This window comes from Triticum urartu, chromosome 6 (genome assembly GCF_003073215.2).
Source record: "Triticum urartu cultivar G1812 chromosome 6, Tu2.1, whole genome shotgun sequence".
Lineage (NCBI taxonomy): Eukaryota > Viridiplantae > Streptophyta > Magnoliopsida > Poales > Poaceae > Triticum > Triticum urartu.
In genome coordinates, this window is record NC_053027.1 from 572,718,344 (window position 1) to 572,742,912 (window position 24,569).

At 45.4% G+C, this 24,569-nt stretch overlaps 2 protein-coding genes, 1 long non-coding RNA gene and 1 pseudogene across 3 annotated transcripts; 3 read left to right on the plus strand and 1 right to left on the minus strand.

Annotated features, from left to right (window-relative positions):
• The first annotated feature begins 323 nt into the window (after nucleotides 1-323).
• Nucleotides 324-462, plus strand: LOC125517768 (annotated as a pseudogene).
• An 8,969-nt stretch (nucleotides 463-9,431) lies between these two features.
• On the minus strand, nucleotides 9,432-11,165 carry LOC125517090. Its single transcript, XM_048682291.1, has 3 exons — nucleotides 10,218-11,165; nucleotides 9,991-10,146; nucleotides 9,432-9,899 (listed from the first exon to the last, which is right to left on the minus strand). Exons 1-3 carry the CDS (start codon nucleotides 11,163-11,165, stop codon nucleotides 9,432-9,434), a joined length of 1,572 nt encoding a protein of 523 aa, XP_048538248.1.
• A 2,897-nt stretch (nucleotides 11,166-14,062) lies between these two features.
• LOC125513147 lies at nucleotides 14,063-16,312 on the plus strand. The gene is made up of 2 exons (XM_048678183.1): nucleotides 14,063-15,563; nucleotides 15,860-16,312. Exons 1-2 carry the CDS (start codon nucleotides 14,444-14,446, stop codon nucleotides 15,895-15,897), a joined length of 1,158 nt encoding a protein of 385 aa, XP_048534140.1. The 5' UTR covers nucleotides 14,063-14,443; the 3' UTR covers nucleotides 15,898-16,312.
• Nucleotides 16,313-17,397: 1,085 nt separating this feature from the next.
• LOC125513148 lies at nucleotides 17,398-18,112 on the plus strand. The gene is made up of 3 exons (XR_007285703.1): nucleotides 17,398-17,560; nucleotides 17,703-17,821; nucleotides 17,986-18,112. It is a non-coding gene; the product is annotated as an uncharacterized LOC125513148 (long non-coding RNA).
• Nucleotides 18,113-24,569: the final 6,457 nt, after the last annotated feature.

Sequence of the window (24,569 nt, forward strand, 5' to 3'; positions counted from 1 at the left end):
CCAAGTTCCTCGCCACGAAGGACAAGGATGGGAAGGAGGAGCAAACACTCAACCCTCTCCATCCGATCTGGTTCAGAGAAGGGCAGCAGGTACTCGGATACTTGCTCAACACCCTCACCAAAGAAGTCCTCGTGCAGGTCACGTCCATCGCCACACCGCACGAGCTCTGGGCGGCACTCGCCCACATGTTCTCGTCGCAATCCAGAGCACACGTCAACAACAACAGAGTCGCGCTCTCCATGGCGCAGAAGGGAACACAATCGGTGGTCGCGTACTTCGCCCACATGAGGTCGCTCGCTGACGAGCTCGCCGCCGCCGGGAAGCCGATCGATGACGATGAGCTTGTCTCCTACATCACCGCCGACCTCGACATGGAGTATCAACCTCTCGTCTCCGCCAACGACGCTCGCACCGACCCCATCAGCATCGACGATCTCTTCGCCCAGATGAGTAACTTCGATCAGTGCCTCGCCTTCTATAGCGCGGCGGGATCAGGCAAGGGTTTCAAATCCTCTGCTAACGCGGCCTCTCGCGGCCGCTATCGTGGATCGCAGCGCGGCAAGGGCAAGGCGTCGGGTGGCGGAAACAGCAGCGGCGGTAATCCTCCCCGCGGCAGCAGCAGCAACGACAGCCGGCCCTTCAACACCAACAACAAGGGCCGTCGCGGCGGCAAACCTCGAGCAGGTCCGGATGTCTAGCGGTGCCAAATCTGCGGCAAGCCTGGCCACACCACACGGGACTGCTGGTACCGTACGAGGATGATGATGAGTCTTCCCAAGATGAGAAGGTCGCGGGGGCAGCAGGCTCCTATGGCATTGATACAAACCGATACGTCAACAGTGGCGCAACGGACCACATCACAAGCGAGCTGGAAAAGGTGACCGTACGTGAAAAGTACCGTGGGCAGGATCAAGTCCACACTGCCAACGGAGAAGGTATGGGCATTAGCCACGTTGGTCATTCAGTACTTAAAAATCCCCATAAAAATATTCGCCTCCGGAAAATTTTGCATGTTCCTAGTGCTTCGAAAAATCTCCTTTCCGTTCATCGTATTGCAATTGATATTGCAATTGATAATCATGTATTCCTTGAATTTCATCTATTTTTCTTTTTATTAAGGATCAGGTCACGAAGAAAAAACTATCGAGGTAGATGCGTTCGAGGGCTCTACCCGTTGATTCCGGAGCTTAGGAGATTGAATAAACAAGCCTATGGTGTCACCAAAGTCTCTTCAACTCGGTGGCATGATAGATTAGGGCATGCATCCTTTCCTTTGATTGAAAAATTGCTTAGGAAGAATAAGCTCCCGTTTGTTGGTGAGTGTAGTTGTGAAACAATTTGTGATTCCTGTCAACGTGCTAAAAGTCATCAGTTGCCTTATCCTGTGTCTACAAGTGTTTCTACTAAACCACTTGAACTCATCTTCTTTGATGTTTGGGGTCCTGTCCCCAAATCTGTTGGTCGGCACACTTATTACGTAAGCTTCATAAATGACTATAGCAAATATACCTGGATTTATCTCATCAAAAAGAAATCCGATGTGTTTTAAGTTTTTCACAACTTCCAAGCACTAGTAGAAAGAAAATTTGATTGCAAAATCCTAGCTCTCTAATCTGATTGGGGAGGGGAGTACAGAAACCTCAACTCCTTCTTCCAACAGATTGGCATATCTCATCATGTGTCGTGTCCCCATGCTCATCAACAGAATGGATCTGCTGAACGTAAGTATCGACACATTGTTGAGATAGGTCTAGCCTTACTTGCTGCCGCATCTATGCCCTTGAAATTATGGGATGAAACCTTTCTCACCGCAGTTCATCTCATAAATATGTTGCCTAGCCGTGTCATCAAGAATGAAACTCCGGTAGAACGCCTCTTTCACACCAAACCTGACTACACCTCACTACGGGTCTTTGGATGCGCATGTTGGCCCAACCTTCGCCCATACAAATAATCACAAACTCATGTTCAGGTCAAAACAATGTGTTTTTCTGGGTTATAGTCCACAACACAAAGGTGTAAAATGCCTTGATGTAACCACTGGTCGCGTCTACATCTCCCGTGACATGGTATTTGATGAGACTGTTTTCCCTTTTGCACATCTTCACCCAAACGCCGGCGCCCTTCTTCAAAAAGAAATTCTCCTTCTACCTTCTCATCTCACCAGCATCAACAATGGGGATGATTTAAATACTGATGATCAATCATTGACTAATCCTTTTACTAACGTTGCACATGAGTGTGATGATGCCGCAGAAAAAACGGTGCAGAAAATGGTGAAGAATTTGGCCAGAATCAACATTTTATGGCTCATGGACGAAGCAGCAGCAGCCTCGAGGCGGATCAGCCTCGGGATCGGGGTGAATCAGCCTCAGGATATCCCTCCCGCAGGACTAACGCGCTAGACGGATCCTCCTCGGTTCTCGCACCGAATCTGGCCAGCAGCGGCCCGGTCGCCCGTGGCGCGCCGCGCCAACCAGACGACAGCGTCGCCCCGCGCCAACCACTGGACGCCACGTGGCTTCAACACGAGGCTCCCGCACCTGACCGATTTGGTGCCGAACCACGCTGCTACACGCGGCGAGTCTCACGCCCGGAGTCCCGCGCTGACTCCGCTGGGCCCCCTCATCATTGGCTCATCACGGGCCGGCCCTTGGCACAGGCGCAGGTGCGGGTCTTCTGTGCCGCTGTCTGCCTCCGCGCCACGTTCCCCGGCCACAGAAGATCTGGCTTGAGCGGACCCATCCGACCGGTCCCCTCCTCAGCCTGCGGCTGTCGCAGGTGCAGGATCTTCTGTGCCGGCCGCTTCACCACCTCGGACAAGGCTTCAAAGGGGAGTACTTCAACCCAAAAATTACAAACATTTAGCAAAATTTGGATATGCTTGTAACACACATGAACCGCATACACCAAATACTGTTGCAGCAGCCTTGAGTGATCCAAAGTGGCAGAAGGCTATGGAACAGGAATACATGGTGCTCCACAAAAACAAGACCTGGCACTTAGTTCCTGCATGTCAAGGCAAAGTAAAAATGTGATTGATTGCAAATGGGTATTTAGAATCAAACAGAAATCTGATGGAACCATAGACCGCTATAAAGCTAGACTAGTTGCAAAGGGCTTTAAGCAAAGGTATGGTATAGACTATGAGGACACCTTTAGTCCTGTTGTAAAGGCTGCCACTATTCGTCTGGTTTTGTCTATTGATGTCTCCAGGAGATGGAGGCTTCGCCAGCTAGATGTACAGAACGTATTTCTCCATGGTGTTTTGGAAGAGGAAGTGTTCATGAGACAACCTCCTGGGTTTGAGAACAGAAACAAGCCCCTCCATATTTGCAAACTTAACAAGGCTTTATATGGATTGAAGCAAGCTCCTAGAGCGTGGTATTTCAGGTTGAGCTCCAAGCTCCAAGCACTTGGATTTACTCCCTCCAAGTCTAACACCTCATTATTTATTTATCATAAGTCAAATACCTCAATATTTGTGCTTATATATGTTGATGATATTATTGTCACAAGTTCATCAGATGAGGCTGTTACAAGATTTTTGAAGGATTTAAACTCTGAGTTTGCTCTGGAGACTTGCATTATTTCCTTGGTATTGAAGTAAAGAGAGATGGAGGTGATATTCACCTATCTCAAGAAAAGTATGCAACAGATCTTGTAGCCAGAGCAGGGTTGCAGGGCTGCAAGCCAGCTCCAACACCATTATCAAGTTCTGAAAAATTGTCTTTGTCAGAAGGAGAGCTCCTGAATCAGGAAGACAATACTAGGTATAGAAGTCTAGTTGGTGCATTACAATACTTAACTTTGACCAGGACTGATATTTCCTTTGCTGTCAACAAAGTTTGTCAATTCCTTCATGCACCTACCACAGTCCATCTGACAGTTGCAAAGCGTATACTTAGATATGTTAAGAACACTTTGAGCATTGGACTCACTTTTAGCATGTCACCATCAACTCTTGTCAGTTCTCTGATTCTGATTGGGCAGGTTGTTTAGATGACAGACGCTCAACAGGTGGCTTTGCAGTATTTTTTGGTCCTAATCTGATTTCTTGGTGTGCGAAGAAACAAGCTATTGTGTCCAGGTCTAGCACAGAGGCTGAATACAAGGCACAAGCAAATGCTACTGCAGAGATTATTTGGGTCCAATCCTTGCTGAAAGAGCTTGGCAACCTCGGTGCCACCTATCTCTCTGCTAATCCAGTTTTTCATGCAAGGACCAAACACATCGAAATAAATTTCCATTTTGTCAGAGAAAGAGTTGCTGCCAAGAAGCTTGATATTCGGTTCATACATTCTCAAGATCAAGTTGCAGATGGTTTTACCAAGGCACTACCTACAAAAAGCTTTGAAGAGTTTAAGCGTAATCTCAACTTGACCAAGTTGTGATTATGGGAGGGTGTTAAACATAGGCTAAATGAGGTGCACCGATCTACATGAGGCGCACTGGTCGGGTCCGGTTGGACTAGCTAGATAGAGGTAGTTAGGGTTCGGTTGTAATCTTTTTCATCTCTATCTTATCTCCTCCTTCCTTGGTCCTCAAGTTGTAATCTCAACCACATTGTATGCTTATTAGGGATATGCCCCTGCCTATATTAACATGCAACCGTCGCCTCGAGAGAGGTACGACGTTCTCCGCCTGTTTACACGCAGCAAGAAGTTACAGAGGGCTGTTCATGTTGAAGGCACAGATTTAAATTTTGAGGTTCACTACGTCTTGCTCTTGCACAAGGAACCACATTTTTACTATCCCAGGTACCTTATCATAAACAGAACAGTCTATGTTTTTCTTTTCTTTCAGAAGCTAGTAACTGAATATGGCATAACCGAAAAATAGTTCCTCTCTGAACATGTGCTGAGTGACTATACGATGGCTTCATGGGTAACTTTTATCACGCCCACTGTATCCTCTTCACCATTGAAATGCTTGGGCCCCCTGTGCTTATTATCTGAACTGTTGCTCACGCTATTCAATCGTGTCAAGCCAAAGAAACTGCCGCTGCCACCATGTCACTTGAGTCATACATCTGTTTTAACGAGTGATGGCATTGCACTATAGCAGTAATCTATTTATGTGTCTTAGAGATGATAGATGCATTTTTCAGTCTAATGGAAACTATAGGATTATCTAGGGGAATTATTATTGGCCAGGATCATGGTTAAGTTGTTTGTAGGATATACAAATTAATATTTGAGAGAACAAAAAAAATCTTACTGGGCATGCTTTTACGGACGCCCACCCTTTTGACCCATACAAGCGTGGTTTGCATTTTTTGTCACTATGTTGTACAGTTTTGAAGAACAGAAATCCTGATAGAAGATACATTTTAATTTTGCCTTTCCAGATTGCCTAAAAGACATCGAGCTACCTATTTGTCAGTTGGATTCGATCCCATAACAAAAACATGGATTTGGCCAGAGGAGAATGATGATTCTGCTGAAACAGAAGAGAAAGGTGATTCTGCTCAGGTGCCGCTCAAGAGGAAAAATAAAGGTTCGGAATGAATTCCTATTCCTATATAGGATAGGAATCAATCCTTCACATTTTGGAGGAAAAAAAACATTAGCTAAGACTCAATGGAAAAATTCCTATCCTATGCATCAAATGACATCTTTTTTTGAATTGAGATGCATGTCATCTCATTTCCTATGATTTTCCTATTCCTACAACATTTCTATCCTATGAACCAAAGGAGGCCTCAGGACTACCTGGACATCCCAAAGGTTAAATCTAACGGCATACTAGTACATGCTGTCTTGAAGACATAGCGGGTGGTGCCTGTGAGGGCCACCATCACCAACGAAGTGAACCATCCCGAGGCTCGTACGACCGATGAACAGCCTCGTGATTCGGCACCTGGTTTTGCACGTAGACATTTGGCAAGATGGGTTTCGAGCAGGCCACAAGGTTCATCACGGAAACAGTCTATCACAGAGAGGTGAGACCCTCAACGGCCCTTTGGCGACCGTGTCTCTATGGGCAAACTGGCCAAGACCGGGACTGATTTCATTGGGTTGCTGCAGCCAGAATCATCCTCTGCATCAGTGATGTGAATCATATGCAGCTCCCGGTGGTATTCATTTGGATCTTGATGTGTCCCCGATAAACGCTGTTGCTATTTGTTTTCCCTCTTGTGTGGCATGCATATCTCTTTCACTGTGAGGCCCCAAGGTGGATCCCTCAGAGTCACAGATTGATCAGTGGAGGAAGGAGTTTGGATGGGGATGAGACGAGGAGCAGTAGTATTGTAGGTGAGATTCACAAGAGTCTGTATTTCTTCAGATAACAGGCACGGTTCAGAACTTCAGATCCATATACAGAGGGTATATACTATGCCATGGCTAGCACACAGGCCACTCACACACGCGACGTATGCTCATTCAACGACCTGCCAGTGGGTCCGCTTGACGGTGGACACCCCTGTCAGGTCCTCGTTGTCCGTCCACACCGTGGGCGCCGAGCATCAGGATGAACAAAGCTCTTTTATGAATTCTATTCTTTTTTTTGCGGGTGATTATGAATTCTATTCTTGAAGCAACAAGAAGCTGTCTGGGAAAGAATACTAGAGTGAGTAGGTACAATTGATCTTGTTTCAAAATGTTTATCTTGTTTTATGAGTTCTTGTTGCTGCTGAAATTTATCTTGCTTGAAATGTTTCGTTCGGTTTTTGTTTTGTTTCAATGTGTATTGTTTTGTTTCATTTTTAAAAAGCATAAATTTTTCAATAAATGTTGGGAATTATCAAATTCTTCAAATAAATTTGTTTGGTTTTAATGAAAAATCTTCCATATTTTTTAAAAATATTAGCATTTTTATTAAGAATGTTCAATTTTTAAAATAATTATTTTTCTTGTTTAATAAAATAATATGAAAAATAATTAGGAATAATCGTATTTCAGACCAGAAACCAGCTTGCAGTCGTAAAAGAAACATGACTAGCCAATTATGAGGAGGGCCATTTGTGACTGTCCTTGTTCAAATCTTGACAAGGAAGGATCAAATGCAGTGCATCGTGCACCATCTTCACCCTGCCCTCCTGCGCCGTCAGTTTGTTTGGCAATGAATGACGCTCGCACGGGTACAGTACGTCATGCCGAAAATTCCGTGGATTGATTCATGCAGACCAGTGTGTGCGCGTGCGCTTTCCGATCATGCACCGGGTCGATCGATTGGGCCAGGGAAGAATCTGGCAATTGCAGGTCTTGAGAACCTTCTAGATGGTTTTGCTCCAGTTATTTCAGGTTTTTGTTCCGTTTTTTTTAATTTCAACAAAAATCACAATTTGAAAATCATTATTTTTTAAAGTATAAACACTTTTAAAAAATTAGAAATTATAAAAATCTTCAAATAAATTTGATTGGGATTAAGAAAACATTCCACATTTTTTTAAATAGCAGCATGTTTTACGGATTTTTTTTCACTTTTTAAAAATAATTGGTTTTCTTTTTTTTTGTAAAATTTTATAAAAACTTACTAAAAACCAAAAAACCGTTAAAAACAGAACATGGAAAAAACACCTGCTACACATACTCCGTGACGCTACAGTGCCATACAAAATGAAAAAAAAATCAAAGACCCAAACCATTTGCTACAGCCCCGTGCGAAACAACGGCAACTTGACACTGAGGGCATCACATAGGAGCTCCCTGGGGTGCATCTGTAGCTACTACGGATGAATTTCCATGCATGCGGCATAAGAGGTTTGCTGCTGACAACAAACAGGGAGAGGAAGGCGCGACGATATCTGATCAAAGAAGTAAGGAAAAGGAATGGACCTCACTATTGTAGGTTCAGGTACCCAACAGAGAGAGTAGAGTGTTCTTGTGGTGTCTCTCAATACTCTCGATCCGAGCTGGTAATGTGCTACCTAGTAGAAATATGGAGAAGGACAGCCATATGCCTTGTGTGTGGACAAGCAGACTCATGACGACACTCGAATTTCAATGATATACCGCAACATGTTAAAATGTGTTTGTGTGTTAGTGTCCGATGAAGCGTCAAAATAGGTAGCGGTTACCCATGAGATCAAGCTAAGGGCTGGATTCTCTCGTTACCACATCGCGAGTCAATAAAAATCTTTGTTACCTTGTGGGGAAAATGGCACGTGAGAAGAAAAGCTATACATGAGGATAGGAGTAGCGACAGGTGTTGCTAAGATGGTGGCTTCAGGCTTACTGATGTACTACTTTGTTAAGTCTTTGTGAATAATTAATAAAGTGGCCGCATACATCGCCCAGATGCAGAGGGCCGAGGTACATCCTCCTTTTCAAAAAAAAAAAAAACTTGTTGCTTTGTAGAAAGATTTGTAGTGAAGTTGGAAATGCCTGAGAATCACAAGCCGACTGCTAATGCAACAACACCAACCCAGGCCGCGACCTGGATTCCGCCTTTAGAGGGATGTGCCAAACTTAATGTTAATGTGGCCATACGGAAAAATAATAACAATGATTCAGTTGCTGTAATTGCAAGAGGCAGGAATGCTGCTTCCCTCGGAGAATCGAGCATAACATTCGAAGGCTCTTGAATGTTGTGAAGCTCTTTTCACTTGTGAATGATCCGCTACTTCGTATTGTAAGAATCACAAGCGACTGCCTTGAAGTGATTAACTCAATTCAGCAAAAGCCTGAATTGCAGAATTCGGCGTGCTCTCGTTCGTACATGATAGGAGAGGTTCAAACAAAGAGCCCCACATATTGACGCGTAGTTCCCACAACGAAAAAAATTCTAGATACATGGCCAACAATTTTTAATACATGATGAACAACTTTTAAAAGAATATGAACATTATTTAAATACACAGTCAACAATTTCTGGATACAAGATGAACAATTTTTAATAAAACAATGACAGTTCAGGTACTCGGTGAAAGTTTTTGAATACTTGATGAACAATTATGAAAAATCAATGAACAATTTGTAGATACATGATAATTCTAGATACACAATGAACAATTTTTGTCACACATGATGCCAATTTTTCATACGGATAGAACATTTAAATAGATGCTGAATAGAGATGAACATTTTTTTGTAACATGTTATGAACCATTTAAATTAGAATATGAATATTAAAAAAACACCATGCTTTTCTAAATACACGCTAAACATTTTTTCTGAAAACATTATGAACCTTTTTAAATTATTACATGATGAACATTTAAATACACATTGAACTTTTTTATAGATAAGAATGGTATCAACTAGTGCACTCATCGCCATCCCAGATCATCGGATCAAAATAACTCTACAGACATGGTCTGACATTTAACTGGATTATCAAATTCTCAAATTCATGGACAATAGTGACACAATTACCTTAACTGGTTTTACTTATACAAGGCCTTTGCAACTACAAAAGCATATCAAACAAAACAACCGAACAAATAGTCCAACCGATGGGTACTAAATAAATTGCCTCAACAACCTTTAGCTATCTTCTCGAGCACGTAGGGAGTCTCCAGCTATCCTTGGCCAGTGTTCATCCCTTATTTCATCAGCCCTCAGGAAGTGGATTACAGCAAGTGACTCGATGCGCCGGAACATTCGCTGCTGCACCAAACGCCGCTCCTCATTTGTCAGTGGGAACCTTATCATGCCCGTGTCACATACCCGTGTATTATACACATGCGCATAACGTTGCTTCGCTGGGCACTTAGGACAAATCAGTCTGTCATACGGATATATATCCTGTAGATTCACCGTTGCTTTCAGGATACGCCTAACATGATTCACCATGTAGTCATTAACTTGGAAGCCGAAGAGGATGAACTTGGTGAGACGGCGATGCTTGAAGTTTGATGTAGGTGATTTCCACTCAACACCCTTATTGTTGCTATACAAGTGCTCCCTCCTAATCTCCGGATTCATTTGCATTTCACATGGATGATGCATTACCTACATGCATGCCACCCATAGGACAAATGTAAATGGAACAGGTTAATTTCACAGGCGTACATTAAAGAACAAGCTTTAGGTAAGAACATACCTTCATATATAGCTCCTCCAGGGACGGCGCCGCCTCCAAAATGAACATTGTCCAGGTGAGATCGTACCCTTCCGGGATGTCAACTAGATTGGCAATCCTTAGTTGCTGGAACACAGATGTCAACCTTTTGGTTAGACGCTCTGGTTGAACCCAAATCTGCGCCAATAAGTACGTAATAGGATGAGTAGAGAACAAGTGAAGAGAACAAAGCAATCATCCTGACTTACCTTTTCGTATTTAAACCCCAGCCTCAGGTCCCTCAGGTCTTGAATAGAGGTCTCATAAAGAAACTTACTTATCTCGACCGTTTTGTGCCAAGTACAATAAACATTTGAAAGGGTTAGAGCCTTAAGCAATGGCGCGTAGCCAATTGACAGTGGTGGCTCTTGGAAAGACATCATCCAATACTCAAACGCCAATCGGGTGAGTTTGGGAAGCCAGGTGAGCTTCACCATGTCGAATCGACAATTGACAATACTGAGCTCACTGAGTTGTGCGTGTTCAACATGGAGTGTTATCCAACTCTTTGTGCTGCAATTGACAAATTTTAAACATTCTAATTGCTTGCAAGTGATGATGATGTTGGAGACAAAGTCAGATTCAGCAAATCTCAGATTCTCTAGGTAGAGGCGCGTCAGACCAACAAATGCATGAGGACACTCTTGGAAGAATGACACGAACCATGCTGCGTAGTTCACCAAATCATTAGCGGTGCACTTTACGCGTTCCTTCTCCGTCAGAATTGTGAATTCGGTCTTGTCAATCTTGCATGTCGCCATGGCATTGCCAACGGCACACCCAACGGACATGGGGGCATCGTCTCTCAAGTAGAACGTCGCGCTGAAGAGGCGGATGGAGCGCCCACCCAGATCCCTGCGTGCCAGTATGCTCCTTGCCGCTTTGACCACGGCTGCATTGGTCCTCCGAACCAATACATCTTTGGATATGCTGGCTTTAGTTGTTGTCTTTTTATTAGTCGTGCCGGTTTTGGATTTCGAGGGCAGGACGTCTTGAGCAGTTATTGAAAGCCGTGGGAGCATGGCAGAAAGCTGACTCCACCGTCTTGAGAGGATGCTGGTTCTCGTAGCATCGCGGACATTGAGTCGGTCGAGGATGTTGAGCAGGATGTCGTCGGGCAAGCTGCTGATCACATCATCTGCACTGACTTTCTGCATTTGGCTCCGAAACAAATCAGAGTTGGCATCACACTATTAGGGTGAACTGAATATGCGTATATTGATGATAGTCTCAAAAGCGCAACTTTTGATACTCTCAGAGATACAATTTGTTTAGTGCCGCAAAGGTGCAGCTTTGATCTGATTAAGATAACACAAGGTTTGATAATTATTTTACAAAACAAATACATAGATTTGATAATACGTACTCAAAGATCCAATCTCGATGATGTCTGAAAGAAATTTGACACCTGGTTGCTAAGGAAGGATATATACTTTCATGAGAAACGAAATATATTTAGAGATTTTTTTTCTTTTGCGAGTGATGGTGTAGGAGGATCAATCTCTAGCGGAGAGAAAATGATGAGGAGGACGAACTCACCGTCACCGGGATGTTGACGGAGGACCCGCGCCTGCGGGGGGCGCCCTTGACGAACGGTCACCGACGCTTTCGCGGGAGTGGTTCTGCGATGCGACGGGAGCTTCATCTCTCCTGGCTGGGAGCTGGTGGCCGCCGGCCCGGCGGAGCGGGCAGATATACGGCGGCTTGGAATTGGATCCCGCTTCCGGTGGAGGCTGAATATGGTTTGATCTACTGTGCAATCTGTACAAGGCCTGGGTGGAGACGGACTCTGATCAGATTTATAGTGGCCTGGCTCCCGCGTGGAACTCAACTAAGAGACAGAGAAGGAGAAGGATTCTATCATCCCTTTCCTTGTTTCGATAAAGGGTGGATTTTATTAGCTCAAAAAAAAGCATCAAGAGGATACAAATCCAAAGAACACACATCCAGCCTCTGCATAATTAGGATGCACACAGTCAACATCAACACACGCACACCAAAAAACACGCCAGATAGCAAAGTCATATAAGACCAAAGCTATGTGTAGGCGAGTAAAAGAAAAACCCGAAGCGACCAGATCCACGATCGGCAAACTATATCAACGACCATATCCGCACCAATCATCTCATGACATCACACAGACGACGAGGTTCTTCAACAGTAACGCCTTTAAGAAGGGAGCAACACTTGAGTGTTGCCGTCACCGGATCCAACCACCAAGGCCTGAATTTAGATTTTCACCCTGAAGAATCAGTGCAACCATATCCAAGCAATGCCTTCAACAAGGTAACGATGTAAAAAAAACATCGCCATTGCCAGGTATAACCAGCTCAGGTCAACCTAGGCTTTCACCCCGGATCTCGCGACCAGGTGCTCACAGCACCACCTTCGAAGTCACTCAAGTGTTGTCGCCACCACTTTTCCGTAATCCCAGCAACTACATACGATGACCGCCGCCACTGCACAACCATTCCTCCGCGTCAAACCGACGTCTATAGTTTGCATCTCACCACCGAAGTCAACCATTGGACATAGAGAGATTAACCCTCCCGAAGATCCCTCGGTGACCACCATCGCCGTGGAGCCGCAAGAGGTCACTGCAACACAGTCTGCAGACACCCCACTCGACCGATCGAATCTGGATAACCACCACCAAGCCGTTCAGATCTGAATTGAGCAACCACGCCGGATCGGTCATGAACAGACCATGATCCAGAGTCGCTGGAGCCTGCGACCTCGTTGCCTCCACGCCCTGCAGCAAGCCGGAGCCAAGCCACAACAAGAGACAAGCCGGCGTCGCACGAAGGCGCCCATCCAGCAGAGGGCAGTCTTGCCGTCGTGAGAGAGCTGTGCCGCCCGACCATCAAGTCGCCGCAGCAGGACGCCCATGCAGGAAGTGGAGCTGCATCATTGCCCCGTGCAGCCATGAACCGAGGAGCTTTCCCCATGCAGCCGCCGCCACACGCAGATCCAGAGCGCCGAGGAGCCGCCTGCCGCCAGAGAGAAGTCCCACCGCCGCCGGCACTGCGCGGGCCTTGCCTGGCGGCACACGCCGGCGGCGGCTGGGGAGGAGGGAGGTGGTGGGGAGCCGAGGCCTGCTAGGGTTGGGGCGCCCCGGTGCCGCTCCATCTCCTTCCATATGTAATCTACGTATATATAGATATAGAGGCTTCGACGGCGACGGCGGGACGGCGGAGCAACCGGCGCGGCGCATCCGTCGACAGCACGCCACACACGCATAGCACCGCGCCGCGCCGGGCACATTGAGTGCCTGCTCGACCGCATCGAGAAACCTCAGCCGAGCCCGCCCTCCACCTCAATGATGCACTCTTCTGCACTCCAGAGCCACCTTTTCATTGATCGACGCATGAAGTTGTGCAGCTTTTTTGGGCTTGTTGTTTTCAGACAAACCAACAGACACATGGGATGGACAGCAGTAATTTCAGATGAAAAAGAAAAACCTACTTCTGTTCGTTCCAAAACTTATGTATGTATGTCGTTTTACATGGCAGCATTCTTGTTCTGGCCATCAATTTGAGTGATTATGAAATTATAAACAGCGAGCTCTTGTTTTGGCGAACATTACTGTGCCAGCATCGTGTGCTTCACCATACCCACACACCTTGGGACCAGCAGCCTGCCGGGCTCTTGTTTTGGCCAACATTACTGTGCCAGCATCGAGCATCAACGACGAGGACGAAGCCGGTGAACACAAGCGCCTCCACAACGTCTATGTTGAGTTTAGTGGTAAATTTGTATTTGGTATGATGTACTAATGTGTAAATTATAAATGTCAGAAGGACAAGAGTGTAAAGAAGGAAGATAGAGATAAGGAAAGGAATGGACGGCAGCTCAAGAGGTTGCTCCAGTTCTCTGTATTGTGAACTCCTCTCTCAAATCCCCTCTCAAATCCCTAGTTGATTCACACCAAAATTCGTTTCTTTTTGAGGGATTCAACATGGTATCAGAGCAATCGGTCCTGGACCCGGATTTGATCTGATTAAGTTTGCTGCTCGTCGTGGTCGTAAGCGGCTGTCCGCCTTTGTGCGTGGCAGCCAAACTTCGCCAAGGTCGCCGGCGTCCTCGTGCGGGGCCGCATCTTCCGGCTGCGCCGCAGTGCCTTTGTGCCGCCGTCCTCCTGGCAGGCGGCATCCTCCTGCTGTTCCGCTCCACGTTGCCTTTGTGCTGCTCCGCTGCCGTCGTCGTGGTGTACAGGTCTGAACTCTAAAGTGTTCCTGTGCTGCACTAAGTAGGAACTGCCACGGACCAGCTGGTATTGCCTTTTCTCTCAATAAGGTAGAAGTGTTTTTAGTCCAGCAGCTTGTGGTGGATTGAATCTTCCTGCTTTGTGGTAACTCGGTGTAGAGAGGATTGAACTGTGTGAAGGATTGTAGCTGTTCGTTTTTTCCAGAAATACACTAATTGTTCAGTGGTCATGGGAGATACCAGTAGGGATTCCGGTATTGAGAAATTGTGTGAAAGTATGCAGCGTATGATTTCACAGCTGATGGAGCAGGCACAAACAAAGACAAGCAGTACTTCTGAAATTTTGAAGACCCTGGAACCCAATCCTGTCAGGTTAACTGGTCCGGGTGATTTTTTTAGCTGGTCTCGGAACGCCACATTGATTCTGGAGTCACATGGACTTCAGAAATTTTTGAAGGACGATGAAAAAAAACCAACGGATGTCACACAAGAGCAATGGGATCAGAATCAAAAGCGAGTTATGGTATGGCTGTTGGGGTCGATGGAGAAGACTGTTAGGGAACAAGTTGAAGGGTTTCAGTCTGCAGCTGAGGTGTGGACAAGCATTGAGAAACAGTTCTCAGGAAAATCGAACAAGATGCAAGTCAGTAGGATTTTCCATGAATTGAGGCAGATCAAGCAAGAGCAGAAGACAGTGACTGAATTTGCGGGAGAAATCAAGAAACTCTATAGAGACCTGGAGTATTTTAGACCATTTAAGGCACATGATCCCAGGGACGTACCCCTCCTTCGAGAGTGGTTTGAACCATTGTTGGTTCAGACTTTTCTTGATGGTCTGAACTCAGAGTTCAATCTCCGTTCCCAACTCATACAAGCCACAGCAGATTGGCCTACATTGGATCAAGCCATCTCAAGTATACTTGAGGAAGAAACACGGCTGGCCAATCAGATCACAACTTCACAAACAAATGTTGATAGCAGAGCTGCACTATCTTCAGTTAAGCAAATTCAGTCTCCTGGTACTTCAAGAAATGAGCAAGCAAATGCTACTAGATTCGACTACACGAGAAAGCCTAAGATGGTGTGTGACCACTGTAAAAAACCAGGCCATTTGAAGAAGAGTTGTTTTGATATAGTTGGTTATCCTCCTGGATGGCAACCGAAACAATTTAACAGATTCACTAGTGGCGGTAGTAATGCAAGAAGACCAGATCGAGCTCATCTTACTTTATTTGGGGGAGAACGGTCTGCTGTAACAGCCCAAGCACTTGAAGAATTTAAAGGCAAACTTATGGCAAATACTTCAGAAGGCCCTGCTGAAGCTACATCTGATGCTCATTCTGGGAAAGGTACGAAGAATTTTTTAACATCTTGGATAATTGATTCAGGGGCCACAAATCACATGACAGGCTCATCTAAGAACTTTTCATCATATACCCCTTGTTCTGGAAGGGATAGGGTACGCATAGCTGATGGATCCTTAGCTCCGATAATGGGTTATGGGAACGTTAATTGTACTCCATCTCTGTCCTTAAGCCCAGTCTTGCATGTCCCTAATTTGCCAGTGGACCTCTTGTCAGTTAGTTCAATTACAAACTCACGTAATTGCAAGGCATCCTTCGACCCTCACTCATGTACATTTCAGGATCTGAAGACAAGAAGAAATCTTGGGACTGGAATTGAGCACGACGACCTCTACTACCTTACCAATGCCTCGTCTCCATCTCCATATGCCCTCAGTATGATGAATAGCTTGACCACTGATGAATTTCTACTGATGCATTATAGACTAGGGCATCTGTCATTCCAAGCCCTTGGTCGCATGTTTCCATCTCAAGTTAAAAATTATTGTAAGGAGAAGCTTTTGTGTGATGTGTGTGAACTGGCTAAACACACTAGAACCAATTATCCTAGTAGTAATGAGAGAAGTAAGATACCTTTTGATGTGGTGCATTCGGATGTATGGGGTCCATCAGTTGTAACTGCCCTCACAGGGGATAGATATTATGTGACCTTCATTGATGGTTTTAGTAGGTGCACATGGCTGTACCTCCTAAAGCATAAATCTGAAGTTCTCCCTGCATTCAAAGATTTTTTTAATATGGTGCGTAACCAGTTTGGCATGAATGTGAAAATATTACGCTCCGATAATGGTACCGAATATATCAATGGTAAATTTAGTAATTTCTTGTCTTCTTATGGTATTATACATCAAACAACTTGTGTGAATACTGCAGAACAAAATGGGGTGGCAGAGAGAAAGAATAGACATCTACTGGAAGTTGCTCGAGCTCTCATGTTTATGATGAATGTGCCAAAATTCCTTTGGGGAGAAGCGGTCAAAACTGCTGCCTATCTAATAAACCGTATGCCTTCTAGAGTTCTGGGCCATAAGACTCCTATTGAATGTTTGTATGGCTCTAACTCATTTATTGTGCCACCAAAAATATTTGGATGTACCTGTTTTGTTCATGATTATAGGAGTTCAGCAGGAAAACTTGATCCAAGAGCCGTCAAATGTATCTTTGTGGGCTATTCTTCCACAAAAAAGGGATATCGGTGTTGGTCGCCTACTGAAAGGAGATTCTTTGTGAGTATGGATGTTACCTTTCATGAAAAAGAACCATTCTATTCCTTAAAAGGGAATGACAATGGTACAGGCAACAAGGGGGAGAATATCATAGGAGAGAGCAATGATAGGGGAACTGTAATAATACCTATTGGGGATATCATACGCTCAGAAGATGAAATCGAGGGGGAGGAAACTACCAATACAAATGTAGAAGGTGATAATACATTAATATCTGAAGCGTATGAAAATCTTTCAGGTCAAGAGGAGATGGAAACAGAAGATGGGGAAGGTGTACCTCAGGAAGTTGATGAAGAAGTTGTGAATCAATCACAAGTACTAGAGGAGGCACCAACAAGTGAAGAAATGGCCCATGATGAGGGTGATGTTGAAGGTACTGAAACCCATATACCATCCTCTAGTACTCAAATAAATGATGAGCCAATTGCCTTACGAAAGAAAAAAAAGAAAAGTAGATGTACCCGCGCGTCTGAAGGATTGTGTTGGATATAAACATGATCTTGCAAAATTTGTTTCGTATGACAGGTGTACTTCCTCTTTTAGGAGCTTTATTGCATCCTTGGATTCCATATCAATACCTAAAGATTGGAAGGATGCAGTGAATGATCCTAAATGGAAAGCAGCAATGTTGGAGGAAATGTATGCTCTAGAAAAGAATAATACATGGCAATTGGTAGAATGGCCGAAGGGCAAGGAACCAGTCGGATGCAAATGGGTTTATAGCATTAAGTGTAACCCTGAAGGTAAAATAGAAAGGTATAAAGCTCGGTTGGTGGCCAAAGGCTACACACAGACTCGTGGTGTTGATTATGAGGAAACATTTGCCCCTGTAGCAAAAATGAATACAGTAAGAACTTTGATATCTTGTGCAGCTAATCTTGGATGGAATTTGTTTCAGATGGATGTAAAAAATGCATTCTTACATGGAGACCTTCAGGAGGAAATTTATATGCATATACCACCAGGTTTCAACACGGTACAAACTGAAGGAAAGGTCTTGAAACTCCGCCGTTCACTGTATGGCCTAAAACAATCTCCTCGTGCGTGGTTCGGTCGGTTTAGAAAAGCTATGCTGAAATTGGGTTTCAGCCAGAGCAATGCCGACCATACTTTATTTTATAAAAGATGTGGTGGAAAATTGACGATATTAATTGTCTATGTTGATGATATTGTTATTACAGGAGATGATGATCAAGGTATTGAAAGAGTGAAGCAACATTTGAGGAACGAGTTCGAAGTCAAGGATCTAGGAGAAATGAGGTACTTTCTTGGAATTGAAGTCTCACGAAGCTCAAGAGGTATCTATCTATCTCAAAGAAAATATGTGCTAGATCTGTTGTCAGAAACTGGTATGTCTGTGTGTCGTCCAGCATTAACACCAATTGAACAAAACCACCGATTGACTAGTGAGTCAGGGGAACCTGTTGACCGGGAACAATATGAGAGACTTGTTGGCCGTTTGATCTATTTATCGCATACTCGTCCTGATATAGCTTTTGCCGTAAGCGTGGTGAGCTAGTTTATGCATAGTCCTAAAACTCACCACATGGATGCAATAAATCGAATCATTCGGTATTTAAAGGGGTGCCCAGGTCGAGGTTTATTGTATAAGTCAAGTGGCAATTTACAAATAGAATGTTATACTGATGCTGATTGGGCCGGTTCATTAGATGATAGAAGGTCTACGTCAGGATACTGTACGTTTGTTGGAGGAAACGTAGTTACTTGGCGTAGTAAGAAACAAAATGTTGTTGCAAGGTCCACTGCAGAAGCAGAACTCAGAGCTATGGCTCATGGAGTATGTGAAGTCTTATGGCTAAAAATCATACTGATGGAGTTGGGCCTATTCCAGGCAAGACCATTGATGATGTATTGTGATAATAAAGCTGCGCTAGATATAGCACATATGGTTCAACATTGTAGAACAAAGCACATAGAAATTGACCGACACTTTATCAAAGAGAAACTTGACCAAGGAATAATATGTATGCATTATGTGAGCTCTTCAAACCAACTAGCGGATATTTTGACCAAATGTCTCGCTGAAAAAGTGTTTTCTAGCTTATGTAGCAAGATGGGGTTATATGATGTGTTTGCCCCATCTTGAGGGGAGTGTTGAGTTTAGTGGTAAATTTGTATTTGGTATGATGTACTAATGTGTAAATTATAAATGTCAGAAGGACAAGAGTGTAAAGAAGGAAGATAGAGATAAGGAAAGGAATGGACGGCAGCTCAAGAGGTTGCTCCAGTTCTCTGTATTGTGAACTCCTCTCTCAAATCCCCTCTCAAATCCCTAGTTGATTCACACCAAAATTCGTTTCTTTTTGAGGGATTCAACAGTCTACAACGGCAGCCATCGTCGACGTGTTGAGATTCCAAGCTCCGGGACCCGACAGCCATCGTCGATGACCAGCCAAGGCGTGTAGGTCCGGCCGGTGGTGCCGGCGGTGTGCTCCTGGCTGGTGTTGCCTAGTTGGATGACGAAGTGGTGCCGGTGGGCGGAAGTGCAGGCGCGCACACGAGTTGCTCGAGCAAATGCCCACTAGAGAGAGATGAGAGGAAGAAGAGATGGGTGAGTAGGAGAGAGAAAATTACCATGTCAGCGAAGACCGGTCAAAACCATGCTGAGTTAGCATCAATACCGGGTTTGCTGACTAAACTTATTCGGTTTGAAGAATTAAGGAATTAAGATTTATCGGTTTTGAAGCTGAGCTCTTTTACAGTACCCTGGTACTCCAAAACCATACACCGGAGTACCAAGCATATCTGGCCGTCCATGGTCGAGGGCTGTTTAGTCATTTCTTCTATGGTAATTTGTTTTTTTTCATCCTCTGGTGGCTACCGTCCTGGTCATTCAGCTATCAGAACAAGAAAATCCCGGAAAAGTGGCGGTGCCGCCTTCAGCCGAATACACTTCTCCGCCGCACGCTGCTCTGCCCTCCAGCACCGATCGCTCAACTCCGCAGCTCGTATGGCATATCGTGTTGCCCCGGGCGCGCCGATTGATTTGTCTTCGTGCCGCTTGCTTGAGATTGATTTCTCACGCGCTGACGTCTGGATCAGGAAAACTAGGGAGTACGGATGAAATCAGGGGCAGCAGATTCGTTCTCAATTGATTGCTCCCGAGTACTACTGAAGTTGTTAATTCATGTATAGATGAACTAGAATAATTTGTAGAACGAGTATGGCTGTGATGAAATAGCAGGTGAGACATTTTTCTACTAATTCGTTCATACATCCAACTTAAATTTCTCCCAGGAAACGATCAGTCATGGGGACCTGAACGGTGTGGGTCTTTTTCAGGCTCATCCCCGGCTCCTCGCCCACTACGGACATGCAGGAGCTGCCTTGGGACGGCATGCAAGTCGCTCCAACCCCAGGGTGGTGGTGCCGTGGTGGTGGCCGGCAATCCAAGCACCGGCCGCCATGAATAAAATAGGGTTTGGTAAAAACGAATGACTTGTTTAGATGCTGAATACTCGGAGTTACCGGTGGGAGAAAAAAGACACAAAAAAGGTTTGTTATGATTACAGTTTTGCCCCTTGGATCAAGGTATTCCGTGACTTTTTGAGTTAGTACTCCATATGACTAGTGGTGGAGTACCAAATCACTATCATCATTGGATCGGGAGAAATAGACGGTCCATATTAGTTTCGGGGTACTGTAAAAGATCTCCTGCTGAGGGGCTTCTCTCCGCCCGGCTCAAAATTCTTAAGGGACATCTTGAATTTTTATGAGCTACACCCGTAGGATCTTGCCTCTAACTCCATAGTGAACTTGTGCCAATTCCAAGTCATATGTGAAGTGTACCTGCAAGTAGACCGTCTGTAAGTCTCTTCAGAGAGTTCTTTTATGTCAATAAGCAGACAGAAGTCGCCGGCGGCCGTAGTCAGGAGCTGGGAGGAGTCTCGTTTCAGAGACGAAGGGGCACCGTTTTTCCCAAAGCTGAGCTGCCAAGTCACCCAAAAGGTTGGAATAAGACTTGGTTCTACTGCAAGAATACTGCTCCAGAAGACGAACACCCATTGCCGAGTTATAGGTCGACCCGCCTTTCACATCATAAAGTTTACCCAGGCAAACTCACACTTATTGAAAAAGCTGAGACAAAGAAGCTTGTCTCAAAAGTAGGAGCGCTAGTAGCCAATGGGCTTACCGGGGCTGATCTAACCCGGTGCTGGGTTTCTTGGCGAATTTTGCCTTTGAGCCGCCGCAGCGGTCTGATGTGTACTTACACTGGGGAGACCACTGATCCTCAGAGACATACTCCGGAAGAATTTGAGGGAGACGTACTTGACGCCGCCGTGCAAACTTTGATTAAAGTTCCCGAAGACGAAGTCGGCAAATTCGGGCTAGCACCATTTTACAAGTGTAGCCCGGCACCACCCGTAAGCATCCTGCTTAACCTTTTACTACTGCTTCATCCGTCAATTAAACATCTTCTGATATCTTGTTGCAGGCGAACTCCCCTTTCTGGAAAAGCACAATGAAGAAGACGGCGGCTATTAAACAGCGCAAGGCCGCGGCGGGTGATGACCCAAAGCAGAAGAAGAAGAAGCCTGTCAATGATCCAGAGGCCTTAAATGATGAGACGCCTGAAGAAGATCCATCCCGCAACGAGTCAGACCAAGATGCGTCAGAGGTAAGTTGTATTAGCTTTGATTAATCTGACTCTGATTTCTTCATTTTTTTTGAGGGGAGACTCTGATTTCTTCATACATGTGTAAAATAACACCATTCACTAATAGAAAAAGGCCCATTTGTCCCGGTTCATAAGGCCCATTTGTCCTGGTTCGGGAACCGGGACTAAAGGGTCGGGGACTAAAGCCCAACACCTTTAATCCCGGTTCTTATACGAACCGGGACAGATGGGGCTCCACGTGGCCGCTGCGGCGAGCCCAGAGAGGAGGGCCTTTAGTCCCGGTTGGTAAATCGGGACCAAAGATCATCCACGTGTCAGCAGCTCAGGAGCTGGGTTTTTTTTTGAAAGGGGGGGTGGGGGGTGGGGGTTAGGGGTTTTGTAGGGTTAATTTAGGGGTTTCATATATTGTGTTAGCTAGCTAATAGAGAGAAGTGTCTTCTCTTATCTCCGTGCTTGGTCGACGCTACGTACTATACGTATAGAGAGGACTCGACACGCTAGCTAGTAAGCAAATGAAGGAAACCATTAAGTACACAAGATCGTCATGAACATATACAGAGAGAAGTGATCGACCTCCTCCTTCTCCGAGAGATTGGTCAAACAACAAGTTTTCGTATATCTATCCGACGCTACTAGCTACATATATACAATATAAGATCTCTTACAATCCCTAACATCTGATGTCAAGTTTCACATGGTATTCTCCGGCTGGATTGATGACGTGGTCAAGAAAGACTCCCGCCAATTCCTCTTGAATTGCTTTTATGCGATCTTGTGGTAGGAGTTCATCCCGCATCTGCCAAATCTAATTTGAAGAAGGGGGTCAATACATATATATGAATGAAACTCAACACAAATGATGGTAATAAAATAAAATTGTGAATATTATTGCTTACGCACTTCATATTGTTTTTCAGAGTAGCCCCGCTTAGAGGTCGTTGCGTTGTAGATGTACTCGCAAACGTAGTATCCACAAAAATTATTCCCGCCTTCCTGCCACAACCACTTTACGAGAAATAGAGGTCAATCAAACTGATAATCAAGCATTATAAATGGTATTGATGAAACTAGCTAGAATCAATGGGAGATGCGCGGAACTAGCTAGTAGTACTTACTTTCGGGTGTGTAAATCGCAGATCCCCCGGCAGTCCCGGAACTTCTGCGGTGAACACTTTCCAAACCCTGCGAGACAAAGAAAATAATTACTTGATATCAGGAAATGAACAAAGTTGCCGATGATATGGTGCGATAATGATCAATTGAACCTACTTCTTGAGCATTTCAGTCATGGCCGCATACTCCTTGAGATCTTTTCGTTTTGAGTCTAAGACGGTTACTAGTCCCTGCTCAAGCTTAATCTCTAGGAGAATAAAGTGGAAGCTGCGCACGCATGCATAACTCATCAACTACATTACTATAACCTCGAGTAATAAGGGAAACCGAATATGCAGAAGACAGTAACAGTGTAACACTCACTTGAAGTTGTAAGGAAAGAGTATTTTATCTTTGTTTTGATTTTTAAGCAACGATTGTAGCAAGTTGGCCTCGGTTTCTTTTGGATTATATTTAACCGTCCATTTTTCTATGAGATTGTGTTAATGAACCCAATATCATAGATTTGTGCATTTCTGCATTCGACGATCTTCAATCTGTATAATATAGTGAGGATAATTATATATATATGCAATGAAAGAGCTGAGCTATATATAGAGACTTAATTACAGAAGTATAGTACTTACAGACAGTAGCAAGTGATGATTATTTTATCGAGGTCCTTTTGATTGAAAAACTGGAAGAACTCGTCAAATGGAACAGACAATAGATCAATTCCAACGAGGTCGTGCTCCTCTTTAACTCTCAGCGTCGAAATATCCTTCCCAGACTTGCAGGTGTCCATGTACCACTTATGGAATCTTCGCATCATCGTTGTTAGAGGAGGATCACCAGGTCTGACGAGAGGCTTCCCGTACTCGTATTTGTGTTCGTCCACCTCCATTGTATCAAAATGTGCATCGTCGGGCAGGTAATCACCAGGATTGGTACCGGGCAGCATCCCCGGCAGATTTGTGACGATATCGCTAGACACCTTGAGCGGGGGGCACGATTGGTTCGCTTGTTCTCCGAGCTGGGGAATTTTGTTCCCACTTCTTCGTTCTTTTAACCTTTTGTCAGTTGAATTAGTTCCCGACCGGCGCGCTCCTCCCACTGCCTTTTTAAGAGCGCGGACATGGTTGTCATCCAACGGAGGCGGTGGTGGTCGCTTCAGGTTCTCCAAAGTGCGCTTCAATTTCACCGGATCTATCTTCTCCTCCGGAGGTGGATTTTTCTTTGCAAAAAAGTCCTTCACTTGGGCTTGACAGATCTGCGTGTTTTCCTCCTCGGTCATCTCGTATGGTTACTTCTCTAGAGGCTTGATAGATGGACCGAATATGTATTGCCTCCCGCCTCTGGCTGTACTACTAGACGCCGGAGCAGCCGGAGCGGCTACGGCTGTCTTCCTTCATTGCTTACAAGGCGGAGAAGGAGGCGGAGTGCTACGACGCGCTGGAGCAGCCGGAGCGGCGGCGGCTGTCTTCCGTTGTTGCCGACGAGGCGGAGGAGGAGGCGGGCTGCTCGGACGCGCCAGCGCAGGCGGAGAAGGAGGCGGAGTGCCGCCACGCGCCAGAGCAGCTGGAGAAGGAGGCGGAGTGCCGCCACGCGCCGGAGCAGCCGGACAAGGAGGCGGAGTGCCCTGATCACTCGCCAGAGGAGAAGGCGGAGTGCCCTGACTCGCCGGAGGAGGAGGCGGAGGCGTCTAGTTCGGAAGGTTGATGAGCTCCTTCCGCCATAGACATGGAGTCTTCAGAGCAAGACCCAGCTGAGTCTCCCCTTCACCGGTAGGGTGGTCAAGCTGGAGCTCCTCAAATCCCTCCGTTATTTCATCGACCATCACAATAGCATAGCCTTGTGGAATCGGAAGGCAGTGAAAAGTTGCGCCGGATTGAGGAGGTGCAACAGAGCCGACAACCGCCTTGACTTTGAGGTGCTGCCATTGCGTCATAAGGTGGCAATCTTGAGCCTCCGTGATAGCATCCACGGGGTAGCTGGGAGCCATGAAGTCAGGCTGCTGAAGGACCTCGGTGGAAG